At 54.8% G+C, this 15,951-nt stretch overlaps 1 protein-coding gene across 3 annotated transcripts in view; it reads right to left on the minus strand.

Annotated features, from left to right (window-relative positions):
• Positions 1-5,923: 5,923 nt before the first annotated feature.
• The window catches only part of LOC144951366 (stAR-related lipid transfer protein 3-like), a 31,731-nt gene continuing 21,703 nt past the window's right edge, over positions 5,924-15,951 (minus strand). For 2 of the 3 annotated variants that reach the window (XM_078881591.1, XM_078881592.1), the window contains exons 7-15: positions 15,660-15,761; positions 15,117-15,169; positions 13,842-13,934; positions 11,990-12,052; positions 10,743-10,838; positions 9,528-9,607; positions 9,065-9,169; positions 7,577-7,670; positions 5,924-6,155 (exon numbers count right to left, since the gene is read on the minus strand). In XM_078881591.1, coding sequence (XP_078737717.1) covers positions 6,051-6,155; positions 7,577-7,670; positions 9,065-9,169; positions 9,528-9,607; positions 10,743-10,838; positions 11,990-12,052; positions 13,842-13,934; positions 15,117-15,169; positions 15,660-15,761 — 791 coding nt within the window. In that variant the 3' untranslated portion in view covers positions 5,924-6,050. The remainder of the gene's footprint in view (positions 6,156-7,576; positions 7,671-9,064; positions 9,170-9,527; positions 9,608-10,742; positions 10,839-11,989; positions 12,053-13,841; positions 13,935-15,116; positions 15,170-15,659; positions 15,762-15,951) is intronic. The other variant, XM_078881593.1, reaches the window with a different exon arrangement.

Below are 15,951 nucleotides of genomic sequence, written 5' to 3' on the forward strand. Positions count from 1 at the left end.
CCAGGAACGCCGACGAATGCACATTTGTGGGTAGCGTACGCACGCTCACGCACGCAATCAACGTGCATGGGTGCCGAAGCAGCATTATTCGCAAGCACACATTGATGTTAACCATGGCGGAGGAAGTAACACTTTCTTCAGAAGTTCCAACAAGGGGTCGCGCACCATCAAAGACGCCAACATTGAACGTTTAGATGCACGCTATGTTCTTAATTAAAACCAAGATTCATAATCCAAGATGTCTAAAACTAAAAAAGGAAAGTCAAGAGTTGGGCCTTGTGGAATTGTAAGACCGTGGAGGTTATTGTAGTGGGTTAAGGTAATATCGTTGACGCGTAACAATGCAACTATTCTCGGCTCACAATGAATTCCCACCATTCGTCGAATCGATTAACTTCGTGGTGGCGAATGCAAGCGGTCTTGTAGCAGCTGGTGCAACATGACCCCACAGACACACATGACCCCGTGACAAACAACATACATTCCACTCAAACCTTCCACCCAAGGCCTTCCCTTCCCTCCCCTCAAGTCACATCGGTGGTTGAAAAGGGCCCAGGATCAGTTCTCATACTCGTCACGGAGTTTGCCGCGGCCGGGAATCTAACCCCGGGGGGTCGGCAGATTCACAGCGCGGGCGAGCTAAACCACCGGCGGCGTCACCGCTCCACCGCTCCACTCCATGTACAACAGAAGAATTGAGAAACATCGAGAGATATATACAGGACGCACGGACGCACGCACGTGATTCGTGCATCACAAGGCAGCGAACGTTAGACCCCCCCTAATCATCGACTGCAGCACTGTCCCACCACCCACCTCGTCACACGAGGGCTTGTGGCCAGCTTTTGCATCAACTCCAAACTCGAGCGGGAACCAAAGATCCCCCGTATAGCCTCTAACAGACTTGGGGCAAGTCCTGTTCACGAGCACCTATGAAGGCCGGCACGGCACACGAGGGGGGTGGGTGGTCGGCACCACGCCCGGCCGCCTTTGTCTCTCCAGTGGCGATGTTTACACGCCGCACCAGGTACTCATTCGATGCCGAGTCGACCTAGGGGAGGAGGCCCAGGACCGGTTCAGACAATCGTCACTGGTGTCGAACGTGAGCGCGAATCGAACCTGGCTCGCTGGGGTTCGTAGCACAGTGCGCTAACTGCTGCGCCACCACTCACACATACACACTGGCCTCTTGTTTGTCATGAAGGCGGTTGGGGGCGGTGGGGGCACACGCAGTCACCTCCATTAACAGAAATGACCTAAAGGCAAGCGGGGGGGGGGGGGCAACCAAAACAACTCAACGTTCCAAAAAGGAGTTGCAATGCACGCGCTAGTACGTCCGTACATTACTTCACAAAGCAGTTCCTTTTTGTTAAAGCTCCACTCGCGGATCCGGAAAGCCACCGAGGGTGGTGGGGGAGTTGCCAACGCCCCTGAGAGCTCGGGTAAGAAGTCTGAAAAAGAGTGGTGGCCAGGACGCAGCAGTGGTCCCCGGTTTAGCCGCGTGTTGCGGCAGAGAGTAGAGAGGGTGAATGAAGATCAAGGCCTGGGCCCGTAGCTCGAACACGGATTCTAAAAACAACTTCGGTGGAGCTAGAATCGGGGTATAAGGATGGTTATAAGGCTGCAACTTTAGGCCCGTCTTGGTTTGTTCCTTGTGTTGGGGGAGTCAAGGCTACAAAGCTACAGGTCCTCTCCTTGTAAATGCCCTCTGTGGCACAATGAAGCTCTGTAGAAAACAAAAGGCCAAACTCAACGCCCGATTGCGCGCGGAGGAGGAGGAATGCTGTAAACGTGAATTCAAGACGAGTCGATACAGTCACGGGTCCGGTCTCTTGCTTCAAGTGCCAGGGGCGTGCAAACCCGAGCCATCCGGTATGCAAATCAAACAGTTGTCCAAGTCGCGCAGCAGAAAAAAAAGAAAAACTGCCTCATTATTACGCGTGGAAGTCTCCGGTTGCAGAGACGTCCGCGCAACCAAAAGGAGTAGTTGCATGCAACCCAGTTGTGGCGCAAATCGATCGTCCGGCTGCTCAAGCCGGCTTTAGGCGTGGGTTCACACTGGGTCGTTCGACTTTCACAGGGTTGGTGGTGGTGGTGGTGGCGGCGGTGGTGGCGGCTCTTCCGCTGTCAATGGGGACCGTCAAGACACACACGGCCGCCTCGCTCGGTGGACAAACAACAGCCTGGCTGCGTTTCCACCCCTCACCCTCGAAACGGCTGCCGGTTCACCCAGCTTTTTAAATCCTTTATATTAACTTCGCTTGCTTGCGCGCTTACGACCGTGCAAATCTTTCGGTCGTTTTTTAACCCACTTCCCGTGATCCAATCGAGCTGACATTTTGCACACAGACTCGTTGTGCGTGACAATTTATTTTCGTGAAAATAAATTTCCAAAATATTACACTTTTTAGGATTTTTTTTTTAATATTTAATTACCAATTGCTTAAAGGTGGCAGGCAATCATCTGACCCATAGGTGGCAGCCATCTCAAGCCAGAGGACGAGAGGACTCTAGCCGCCACGCATATAAAGGATTTATAGTGGAAAACTTTGTTTTTACGGGTTACTTTTTTACCCGTGCCTTCTGAAGTTCAACCGAGCGAACGGATCGCATTTCGCGGCACGTCAAGTGTACAACCAACGCGCTACATCGCTTAAGCGAGGCTTCACGACTCGTGAAGTTGAACCGGGTGTTGCGAGTGAACCCATGATAAGGTCGACAGGAGCGACCGCCAGAAGTGGCACGGGACCCCCCCCTCACCTCAACACGCTCGCCCTCCCTCCCTCTCGACCCACACCCCAAAGACACCTTTCATCCACATTGCAACTGCGGGTTATTCAACAGCACAACGCCGAGCAAAACCTTAAAATGCAAACTCCCCGGGTGTCGCTTCTGCCGTCAAAAGGAGATGGGGGGAGCCGGGAAGAAGGGCAGGCGTGCGAGCCGCCCGCTTCGTAGGACGCAGGGCAGCGAGCGTTTGACCCGTTGCCGTTCGCGAGCCGCGACGGCCACCGCCGTTGTCCTCAATCCGCGTGTGGCCACCCAGCCGACCCCTCCACAAGCGGGCAAAACTTCCTCGCTCGTAGGCGAGCCCGAGACAAACGAAAACAAAAAACGACAGCGGCCGGCTTCTCGCCGTTGCCCAACACGGCCTCTCGCTGCTGCCCAGCACCTGCCGATTAGCGCGCTCGGCTACGCACGGCGCGAGAGAATGCTCAACGGGATCACTCGCGCAACATTCGGCGCGAGTCCAGTTAGCGTTTTCCGCGTCAGGGTCGGTCTCGTCGACAGACTGCGGGAAGAATCGGCCAAGGCTTGGGGCGTGCGGATTTCGTGCAGCCATTCGCCACATACAATCAGGTCAAGCAAGTCAGCAAAATATTTTTTCTACGCGCAGTCATTCAGCACGCGGTTTGATCTTCCTCCGTACCGCTGCAGTCTCTAACAGAGTTAACTAAATTATCTTCGCCTCCCGTCTTCATTGAACGTCGTTATAACTGCGTCTCGTCAGGTCAAGCTTTGGTCTCTTGTTTTTTGTGTTTGTCGTCCGCAATCGCCCACGAAAATAAACGCTCCCGACAAACGGTTTTCGCCGCCGATCCCGGTTGACGCACATCACCGCCGGCGTCATTGCACCGTGCAACCGCAGAGCACCAACTCCCCGAGCTGGCGCTTCTAACTCGTTCGCAAGCCGCCCCCTCCACCACCACCCCACCATCATTGGGACACTCCAGAAAACACTTTTAACATAATCCACGACCGCGGGGTAGCGCGCGGCAAACTTGGCAACGGCAAGATGGCAAAAGACGGTGGCAAGACGTTTGTGCGGATGACAACACCGGCCCCGGCGGGCTCTCCCGCTCCACGCGATCATCGCAGTCGTCGTGTCATCGTCATGCTCGGAGCTGCGGCTTTCGTTTTGGTCACGGCGTCGGGCACTCGCGTCTCGGCAGCTGGACGGTGCCGGGCGGACGGGCGGGCGGCACCGAACCCCTGGGAGGTTACGATTCTCCACGACCCTCGGGCGGCCCCAGCGAAGGGCGACGGGAAATGCGTGGGGCCGGGGAGCGGTCTCACTGCGCCAACCAACAGGGTCCGACCCCCCCCTACCCCCAACGTACAAGGTGGCACGGAGCGACAGGCAGATGTCGCGGGGTGATAATCAACTAAAAGGCGAGGAAGTTGAGAAGAGTCGGGGGGGACGGAGCACACAGGACAATTATTGACGAGGACTACCTCCCCCAATGCGTCCGCTAAACGAGCGAACCCGACCAACGACACGAGCCACAACCCTCAACTCCAACCACATCAGGACACCGAACCGAGAGCCTCCTCCCAAACCCACCAGCCAATCGGATCCCAGCGATCTCACGAACCGCAAACAAGCAAACCAAACTTGTCACGGCACGGCCTAACCAGCCACCATCCCCGCTCCTAGTACTAACGAGCCAAAACGGCGAGCAGTAGCCCTGTCGCGAGCTCGCTTCACCACCCCCCCTCCCGCCGCCCATCCCGACGCTTACCACTGCCGGCCGCTTTGCGCGTTCCAGCTCGCTTCCTACTGGAGGTGTTCACACCGCGCGTGAAACGGCACGTCGGCTTGCGCGTTGTTGTTGTTGTTTTTGGGTCGACAGGCAACGGCAGCGGACGCAGAAATTAGAACACAATTTCACTCGGCAACTCCCCCCTCCGTCCTTCACCGGGAGGGGAGGTCCCCAACTTTATTGTGAGCTCGGCGCGCAGTCGCTGACAGCAGAGGTCGCAAACGGGTTTTGATTCCTTACCCGTACCTGTACCCGGCCGCACCAGGGTCGCAAACGGCGACCCGTACCCGTACCCGGCCGGGTCCAGGTACCCGTTCCCTACCCGGTACAGGTACCCGTTCCCTACCCGTACCCTACCCGAAATGAGTGACAAACGGTTACTCACCAGTGACTCACGGCCTACCCGTACCCGGCCGCACCAGGGTCGCAAACGGCTACCCGTACCCGGCCGGGTATCGGGTAGGGTACGGGTATCGGGTACCCGGTTGCGACCTCTGGCTGACAGTAACCAGGGTCGCTCTCCAACCGCGACGGCGACTCCGCCAGTTGGCACGAAACGCAATAACAACCACCACCACTACTACCACCACTACCACCACACCAGTGTAAACTGGGGGAGGGCGTGCAGAAATTTAATTTGGTCGACTCAAAATACAACGTCCACCCTTCATTTTATCGCCGGAGAGACGTATCATTTCGACGCGTATCATCGGCTACTTTAATGCACGAGCAGCAAGTCCATGAGGAACGAGAGTCACGAGCTCATCCACGGTCCCTCACTCCCTCTCCTCAGTCACTCACTCCCTCTCCACACTCCCTGTCCTCACTCCCTCTCCGCACTCCCTGTCCTCACTCCCTCTCCGCACTCCCTGTCCTCACTCCCTCTCCGCACTCCCTGTCCTCACTCCCTCTCCGCACTCCCTGTCCTCACTCACTCACTCCCTGTCCTCACTCACTCACTCCCTGTCCTCACTCACTCACTCACTCCCTGTCCTCACTCACTCACTCCCTGTCCTCACTCACTCACTCCCTCTCCGCACTCCCTGTCCTCACTCACTCACTCCATGTCCTCACTCACTCACTCTCCTCAGTCACTCACTCCCTCTCCTCACTCACTCACTCCCTCTCCTCACTCACTCGCTCACACTCCGTCTCGTCCATCCCTTGCTCCGAGCTCACGTCCCTTTCATCCTCATCCCCAGAGTTCCAAGATCCTCGTCCCCCGGTGTCTGTCTCCCCATAATCCTCCTCGTGTCTCCCAGCCACCCACCTCGTCTCTGCATCACCCGGTCCCAATACACCCCCTCCCCCCCACCCGTTCCCATCTCTCGGTCTTCCGCCAACGCCGCCCCTTGCCAACCCGTCCCCCCTTGCTGCCCCCCCCCCAACCCCGACGCAAGTCGTCGTCGTCCTCACGTTCCCGGGTTCCCCTCCGTCCCGAACGCCGAATAAACCACACGCCCCCCCCCCCACGCCGCCGTGTCCCTTGAATCCCGGCGGCGGGCCTCAGACCGCCAGCCGCATGCCGCGCAGCCTCTTGCGCAGGTTTTCGGCGAAGTCGAGCATGACGCCCGCCAGACTCTGCTGCACCAGGTAGCCCGGCAGCTTGCCCTGCGGAGAGCGCAGCACACACACACCGCGCACGCCGCAACGTCACGGGCCGTCGCAGCAGCTCGCGCGCCCGACCGACGGCGGGGGTTCGATTGCGCAGAGGTGTCGCGGTGGCTAGATGTCAACTACCTCGCCTGGTCTACAGGAGGTCGTGGGTTCGATCCTGACCCTGACGCCTGCTGTATATTTTGAGTTTGCGTGTCTCTCTCTCATCATCATCATCACGGTGGCTAGGAGATGTCAACTACCTTGTTTGGTGTACAGGAGGTCGTGGGTTCAATCCTGACCCTGACGACTGCTGTATATTTGGAGTTTGCGTGTCTCTCTCTCATCATCATCACGATGGATAGGAGATTTTAACTACCTCGCCTGGTCTACAGGAGGTCGTGGGTTCGATCCTGACCCTGACGCCTGCTGCATGTTTGGAGTTTGCGTGTCTCTCTCTCATCATCATCATCACGGTGGCTAGGAGATGTCAACTACCTTGTTTGGTGTACAGGAGGTCGTGGGTTCAATCCTGACCCTGACGACTGCTGTATATTTTGAGTTTGCGTGTCTCTCTCTCATCATCATCATCACGGTGGCTAGGAGATGTTAACTACCTTGCTTGGTGTACAAGAGGTCGTGGGTTTGATCCTGACCCTGACGCCTGCTGCTGTATATCTGCGTGTTCTTCCTGTGGTTGCGTGGATTTTTCTCTGGGTCCTTCCGCTTTTTACCTCCACATTTGGAATCAACGTGCGTTCTAGAGTATTTGGCTGCGATAAATGTCCACGTGATCATAAGCCACTTTTGGCTGGTAGCCAGGTAGCTTCTGGAAAAAAAAAAGAGCTATGTAGCTCAGTGGGCCTTACCTGGTAAAATCATCGTTTAGCTCGCGAACTCTTGTTCATCTTCTTGGTTCTTTCGGTAAAGTCCTCAGGTGAAGAACAGGTCCTGTTCTTCACCTGAGGACGGCTGCTTGCGTTGTGGCCGAAACGTCGTGAGAATTATTTAATTATGTTTTATTATTATTATTTTATTATTTCCATTCTACGTGACTTTACCGAAAGAACCAAGAAGATGAATCCCTGCAGTCACGAAAGCTTTAAATCGAAATTTTATGATGTTTTATTTTTATTATTTTATTATTTCCCTTCTACGTGACTTTACCGAAAGAACCAAGAAGACGAATCCCTGCAGTCACGAAAGCTTTAAATCGAAATTTAAACTCTTCTTCGTTTATAACTGCAAAACCCAAGAGCGCGGCCGTTGCAGGACCACGCCGCCAGACGGCCCAGCGGGAAGGAGGACAACTCGCGAGCGCGAGAGAACTGCTCTTGGGCCGTCCGGCGCTGCAGACTGGAAGCTCGTGGAGCGGCCGATTCGTGTGCTGCTGCTGCTGCCGCCCCGTAGAGGGCGAGGTGGAGGAGGTGGCTTACCTTGAGGTCGGTGTTGAGGATCCAGTGCAGGACGCTCTGCTCGTGGTTGTGTCGATTGCGATCGACGACAAAACCGCCGACCCCGTTCTCTCCACTGCGGGAGACAAAGACACAGATCCCCCCGTGTAGCCTTAGACTGTTGGGGCAAGTGCTGTTAAGCGAGCACCTATGAAGGCCGGCACGGCGCACGAAGCGGTGGGTGACCAACAGCACGCCTGGCTGCCTTCGTCTGCCCAGTGGCGATGTTTACACGCCACACCAGGTACTCATTTTTTTTTTTTGTCGATCTAGGGGAGGCCCACGACCGGTTCAGATAACTGCGCACATACACACACGCACGTAAATGTACGTAGTGAAGAATATATGAAGCGCACTAGGTCGACGCAGCCTTAAATGAGTAACTGGTGCAGTGTGTATACATCGGAGGAGGCTCGTGAAGGACGCTACCTGGTCAGTACGAGGCAGTTGCCCTCTAACAAATGGGAGGGCAGAGGAGCGACGCTCACAACAACGAGCGGAGCAACGGGTAGCTAAAATGCAGCAAGTTGGCACAGTAGGGGGCACAGGTGGTGCATCTGCCAGTCATCTCGGTTGGTCAACCCATGGGCACCTGTTGGGTCTGTCCCGTGACCTCCTGTCAGCGAGCCTTCGACACTTCACCTGGCCTCAAAGTGCACCTGGCCTGGCACAGGCGCCGTGGTGACGTCACCGCCACTTAGATCGCGAAATGCGGGTGTTGTTGTTGTGAGTGGGTTGTTGTGACCTGCGGTATGGCGAGTGAGTGGGCGAGCGAGTGGGTGAGCAAGTGGGTGAGCAAGTGGGTGAGCAAGTGGGTGAGCAAGTGGGTGAGCAAGTGGGTGAGCAAGTGGGTGAGCAAGTGGGTGAGCAAGTGGGTGAGCGAGCGCATGGGTTATTGTAATCTGCAGTGTGGTGCGTGAACACGGTATGGATGAGACGAAACATTCAAATGTCGGGTAGACCGAGCGAGTGCTCAACATGGGGGGAGGAATTAACGAGCGAAGTCCACGGGAACAGTGATCAGACGGCAGCAGTGAAACGCATGCGACTGACCGACGGTGAATTAACGAGCAGGTGAGCGCGACAGGAGCGAATATGCGAGTTCCGCATCATCAACCGCCCTATGGTTGGACGCCATCACCAAGTGCACCGAGGTAGGCAAGCAATGTGCTCAATCTCGCTTGCCTACCCTATCTCAGATACAACGACAGCGGTTAAACTTCGGCCGAAGACTGTGCGCGCGAACCGCGTGCGGGTTTGTGGCGCAGTGGTTATCGTGCCGCGCAACCAACCCCGGCAACCCGAGTTGCGATACCCGCTCACGGCCGACGCTAATTGGCGACGATCATCTCAAACGATCCCGGGCCTCCGCCTAGGTCGACCTCGGCCTCCGGCCCGAAAGATTGCAGCCACAATCACGGCGAGTGCAGCGATCGTCACCGATGCCGTCGACCGCGGCGCGTAGCGTACCGTACGATGCCGTCGTGGACCGGCCGGGCGTCGTGAGTCGTCGACATCCCCGAGGATATGAAGCGATCCGGCCGCCTCTCCACTCTCCGCACAGTCACAAAATCCCTGCAGTCGTGGTGAGGCACGGTTCAGCACAAACACATTCATACGCAACACTGTATCGGCTACAAGAGCCGACACTTTTAAGTTATCAGAGTTCAAATTCTTAGGTTTTTTCGGTAAAGTCACGTAGGTAAAAACATTTATTTAGGAAGGCCAGCGTCTCGAGAAGCTGTGACTTCTTGTCTCGTTGTCTGTTAAAAACTCTAACAGATAGGTGGAATTACTCCCCGTAGAGGGCATTAAGCTTCAAATCTAGAAGTTATCAGAGTTGGTCTTTAAGGGCAAGTGGGGAGAGGAGGAAGAATAGGACGACGACAAGGAGGAAGAGGAGTACGAGGAGGAGGAGGATGAGGAGGCCGACCTGGGAGAGATGAGGCCCCGCGCGGCGCTGGCAGCCACCTCGTAAGTGACGAAGGTGTGATCCTCAACCCGCTGCAGCACCTGCACACACAAAGACAAAGAGACCCCCCCCACGGAAAACCTTAACAGACTGCTGGGTGCAAGTGGCACTCCACCCGGCCGCCTTTGTCTCCCCAGGGCTGATGTTTGTTACACGGCGGGCCCGGGTACCCGTCCGTTCAAGGGGGACCCGGACCTACGGGGGAGGGTCCCCAGGACTGGTTCAGATAGTCGTCGCCCCATGTTGGCCGCGAGCGAGAATGGAACTCGCGTCCCCGGATTTGTAAAGAAATGCACAAACGCGAATGCTCCCCACCACTGCACTACCGCTGCCCGCTACCTCCACACACGCAGAGGACTGCGTTACCCGCCGACTGGCTGACCGACAAGAATGTACGAATGGCTTCAGTGAACGGCTCGATTTCCTGTCTGGCCGAATAATTGACTGCAACGAGGGAATGGCTGACCGAATGAACACGTGAACGACTGGTACGGCGGGACTTCACGACTACCGGATGAGCAAATGACCGAGCAAACACGCAGAACGACGACTGAGATCATCGAGCGGACGACCAAAATACCGACCGGCCGAATAACGGAAAAGATGCCCGAGTCCGTGGACTCGGGACGACCGTGCGGACGAAACGAACTGCTAGCCTCCGCAGCCCCCCCCCCTATCCACCACCCCATGTGCGCACGCACGCACGTGTAGTGACATAAGAGGGGAGGGGCTGCTGGGGGCTCTGGGACCCTAGGCAACCCAGACGCTTAAGCCCCTTGGCGCCAGGAGCTGGGTTCCCAGACAACCCAGCCAGTTAAGCCCCTTGGTGCCACCAACGAGGGGGGCTGTGTGTGCTCTGTGGGATATCTGGGGGCGCACACGGCCCCACCCCTCGTTGGGGACGAGGCATAAAAGGGCAGCTCCCTGGTCGATCAGGGCCAGTTGTAGCTCAAGACCCAAGACCCAAGACCAGCCATCTCAGGACCCTGGGACGCTGTGAGGGCCAGTGGTGGGACTCTGGGACTCCCGGCTCTACGTCCTTGTGAGGGCGAGTTCCAGAGCGTAGCCAGAGTAGTGTGTCTAGGCTGGACTGTTGGAATGTTGGATTGTAATAAAGAAGTTACCTCTCCAAGGGTCTCGGGAACCCATTACACACGCACACGCACGCATGTGTACCTGGCTCTCCGTGATGGCCTTGTTCCACTGCGGCATCACCTCGATGTGCACGACCACTTCGTCAAACACCGCCTCGGGGGTGGCATCCAGCACGGCCTGCGAGCACCCGTCCCAAGTAACCCCGTCACGCGCACAATCCACCAACCCTCACACGAGGGGGCATCGTCACCTCGCCCCGCGTCGACTGGCAACCGCAGCTTGGTGATAAACCGGCGCTGAAATACATGCTCACGTGATGGTAATGATGGTCGTAACGACGCCTTTTTTTTTTAAACCGCGAAAGTCTCGCCGAGTCTCCGGGCCAATTTATTTCAGGAGGGTTCTGCGCACTGGAATGTTTACCCCAAATCAATTTGTGAAAACTTTGCACGTGGGATGGACATTGGAGCACACGGAGTAAACGCACGTAGAGATGGATTCGAAATTCCACTGATGTTGCTGCGATCTTCATTGCTACGTCCCCAGCCCACGCCTACGCTGCCTGGTATTACTAGACCGTCTCCCATTAATTCTAGTTCGAACCAGGGTCAGCCCTGCTTAGCCTCCAAGATCTGAACAGCCCTGGTGGCGGCAGATTTTTTTTTTGCTCCACATGCGACTTGCCGATCGACTAAAGGGGACACACGCCACAATTTCAGCTCTCTGCCGAGTTGGTGGTCTAGACAAGGCTGAGAGCACTGTACATGCAATGGTGGTGGTCACACATGGCGTGCACGCAAGGCACTCGTACGGCAGTCCTGTCGTCCTGCCTTCCTGCTCTGCAAGCAGTGCACCCTTTTTGCGCGACGATATTTCTAATTTTTAAATCCTTTATATTAAGTTCGCTTGCTTGCGCGCTTACGACCGTGCAAATCTTTCGGTCGTTTTTTAACCCACTTCCCGTGATCCAATCGAGCTGACATTTTCCACACAGACTCGTTGTGCGTGACAATTAATGTTCGTGATTTTTTTTTTCAAAATTTTACACTTTTTAAGACAAAAATATTATATTTAATTACCAATTGCTTAATGGTGCAATGCAATCATCTGACCCATAGGTGGCAGCCATCTCAAGCCAGAGGACGAGGGGACTCTAGCCGCCACGCATATAAAGGATTTATAGTGAAAAACTTTGTTTTTACGGGTTATACTTGTTACCAGACCGCACGTGTTTCCTCGCGTTGCGATGGGCTCTCTCAATTACCGACGCAAAAGTGTTGGATGGGAGTGACGGTCCGTGACCGTGCGGTGCAGTGGGTGCAATCGACCTTGAGGATGTAGGTTCGCCCGTAGCCAGTGACGTCCGTGATATAAATCACGTCTCCATACTCCTGCATCGGCAAACAAAACGACAAAGATCCCACGAATAGCCTTTGACAGACTTCGGGAGCAAGTCCTGCGAGAGCGAGTTACACGTGTCGGCCGAGTGGCCAGCGCCAGGCCCATCGGGGTGGAAGGGCCCTTCACCGTAAAGCAGCTCCTCCAGAGCAGAGCAGTGGTTCTTAACATTTACCGCAGCCTTGGTTCTCAATTGTAACACGAAATTACATTACTAAATACATCGGGTTTGACGAAACAAAGTTGTAACTTGCGTGCCCGCGCTTCGATGATTTACCATTAAAAAAAAAACCTGGCCATGTCCCGCAAGCCCAGAAAGGGCATCTCCCACCCCCAGCGGGTGTGTGCGCCCCAGATGAAGAACCACTGCTCTAAAGGTTATCTCTGGCCCCACTCTTCCAGACAGGCCACAAGTCTTGCTAGAGGTGAGAGCAACCCACAATTTACCCCACCGCACGCGATCGACTCCGCACTGTACTCATCTACACTCCTGGGCGAGATAGAGCCGGTGAGGGTGGAGGCAGGGCATTTTTAAGAATCAGATTATTTATTTATACTGGAGGAATCCAAAGCTCTTTTTCACACATGTCCATGGATCGTCTGTGACACATTAAGAAACGTCTCCCACTGTTTCAACTGCCGTGCCGGGAGAGCGAGTCGAACCGGTGACCTCTGGCTTGCCAGCCCGGTGTGCTGACGATCACACCACAGGCAGCACCACATGACAGAGGTCGCAACCGGGTACCCGATACCCGTACCCTACTCGATACCCGGCTACCCGTACCCAGCCGGGTACGGGTAGCCGGGTAGCCGTTTGCGACCCTGGTGCGGCCGGGTACGGGTAGGCCGTGAGTCACTGGTGAGTCACCGTTTGTCACTCATTTCCCAACGTCTTGTCTCTTCTCACAATTCAAGTTCCTAGAATCAACCCACCCGCGCCTGCAACATGGCTTCATCCCAGAGGTCGCAATCGGGTACCCAATACCCGTACTCTACCCGATACTCGGCTATCCGTACCCGGCCGGGTATCGGGTAGGGTACGGGTACCCGTTTGCGACCCTGGTGCGGCCGGGTACGGGTAAGGAATCAAAACCCGTTTGAGACCTCTGCCCCATGGATTGTGAAATATATTATTGACTATCTTTAACTACCCGGCTTTGCCTGAAACTTGGATTCTTGTCTTGATTAATACACGGCCTACGCGGAGGGTGGGAGGGTGATGCGTGAGCAGGCACACTGCGTGACGCTGCCGCATGCGGGTGACATCACAGATGTGACGTCACCGCTCACTTGCCGTGCAAAATATATCCATTATTGAGCCCCCCCCCCCCCAAATATAAAAGTCTATTTTTATACTTTTTGCATTGTGTACAGTCTGGAAGCTGCCCACATGCCAAATTTCAAGTGTGTTGCATGCTGGGAAGTACGCTAAACATTTCGAACAGACACACATATTCACACATTTCCCTTTTATATTTATATTAATACGTATACTGGATATAAAAAAAAGACAGGCGGCTCATAGACATGAACGTTGACAACGAAAAAATGTAACAAATGCTAAAAAGTGCGCAAAGAAGCGTGAAGCGAGAAAGAGGAACACGTGGGCCAGATGGCAAACTGAAGTAAAAAAAAGTTTGCTTGGGCAGGACATGTCACTAGAAGGGAATGAGGCCAGAAGACAAGACCAACTACAGAGTGGGAGCCAAAGGAGGGGGAAACACGGCCGAGAGATCGGACGTCCCAAGTGTTTCCGTGTGAATCCGTCGCGGGAGAACGTACGCTCTTCTTGTCGAACGACCAGAGGTCCTGCCGGGACAGGGTCTGCTTCATCACCTCCATCGATATCTTGCCCTGCCGCACATACTCCTTCTCCTGCAGCCGCCGCCACCGCACGGGAGATTGGTTAGTACCAAGGTCGACATCGTCCAAACGGCGACAGCCTCGTCAACGATTCAAACAACACCCCCCCCCAGCGATCAAGATCGAAACATCATCGTGGACAGAGACGTTTTCACTCCCCCCCCCCCCACCCCCACTTATCGTCGTCAACGCTCGTGACCCGCGACCGGTTCCCGCAGCTGCTGCACAGCAGAGACACCCAGCGACCTCCAAGATCTGTTGGTGTCTTTCCCCCGCACCTCAAATTAGCACGGTTGGCTACGTACGGCGCGAAAGAAGTTCAACATGCATACAAACACATCTGCCCTGACAGCATCCCACCATTTGAGCTTAGAAACAAAGACACCCGCAGACTAAGAGACTCGGAGAGAGCCATAGATCTGCCCTAACAGTATCTCACCATCTGCTCTTAGAAACCCACAGAGACACTTGCAGACTAAGAGACTCGGGGAGAGCCATAGATCTGCCACCACCTCATCCGATAGCTTCCCCTTTGGTTGCCAGACTTGTGGAGACCACTCCGTTTCCCGGCTCGGGTACGCGTCGGTTTCGTCCGGCTACTCCGGTTTCCTCCTCCTAATTAATTAATGGCATTGGCCAAATATCCCAATCAAGGACCAAAGAGATTGGGCAAATGTTGGTGCTGGTTGCGACTGCCTTTTCTCAAGCATAATCCATCATCACGCGTATTCCCGTCATCTTCGTAGCAGCAGCAGCAGCGGCTTTTGGCTGGCCATCGAACAAAGACGATGGTTCTGCGGCCGTCTAGAATGCTATTTCTACCAATATTAGGAAGCTACTGGGAACTAAACTATGCACTTTTAAATTATATAGATTGAAAGCGAATTCCTTTATAACTGCTCTTGGTGTTAAAGTTTGTTGTCCTTCCCTCGCATCTCCGATTAGCGCGGTTGGCTACGTACAGTGCGAAAGAAGTTCAACGTGCATACAAACATTATCCGTGGCTTACCACGGCTCCGACTCATTCTCCGTATCTTGACAGCAAATGAAAACTGCGTGCGCTACGAACTCGGAATCATCATAAATTACGTTCGAGGTGATTTTATCACAGACATCGCATGTAAATGAACACAGTGGGTAAACATCTAGGCTAGTAAGAGCGTGCAAACGGGAGGCGCGGACGGGGGATCTCACCCGCCAGGTGAGGTTCTTTTTCGTTTCGTCTTCATCAGAATCGTCGTCCGAACCTGCGTCACGACGAAAAACAGAAGTCGCACACGGAACACGTTTGGCAAGCTGCGAGTTTCAATTTGACAGCGTTTGACCGGCTGGAGAACTCAATCGAGGCCGGGATACACACTGTCTCATTCGCAAGAGTGATCCCGGGCTCGTCAAAATGACAAAGGCGAGAATGTAAAACAAACTAAAGCAATGACGCGAACAGAAAATCGGAGAAAACTAAAAAAAAAAATGTAAGCGTGTATATTGAACTTCTTTCACACCATACGTTAGCCAACCGTGCTAAATCGGAAGTGCGGGGGAGGGGGCAGGGCATGGACAACAAAATAAACACAAAAATAAATTCTAAATGAACGAGTTCTCACTATAGAAAACATCGCAGACAGCCACAATAAACCTGGTGCATTGTGGGAGCCGGCACAACCGGCTACGTAGCCGGGGGGGGGGGAGGTGGGGGGGGGTTGCCTTTGGAGTATTTTGGGGGGGGGGGCAGCTCACCAGCCAAGGAGGAAGGAGGAGAGTAGAAGTGAGGATCTGAGAGAGGGCGGGGGTAGATCAGGGGTGCTTGGCCCGAACCACTCTGTTGGGATTGTAGTTGTCCTGCAAACAGCACGCACAGCACACACACGGTACACGCACACGGTACACATTAAATACACAAGGTCCCGCGCACGCACAGCACACACATGATGCACGCACACGGTACACATGCAATACGCAAGGTCCTGCACGCACAGCACACACACACGGTACACATGCACGCACACGGTACACATGCAAAAACACAAGG

This window comes from Lampetra fluviatilis, chromosome 62 (genome assembly GCF_964198595.1).
Source record: "Lampetra fluviatilis chromosome 62, kcLamFluv1.1, whole genome shotgun sequence".
NCBI lineage: Eukaryota > Metazoa > Chordata > Hyperoartia > Petromyzontiformes > Petromyzontidae > Lampetra > Lampetra fluviatilis.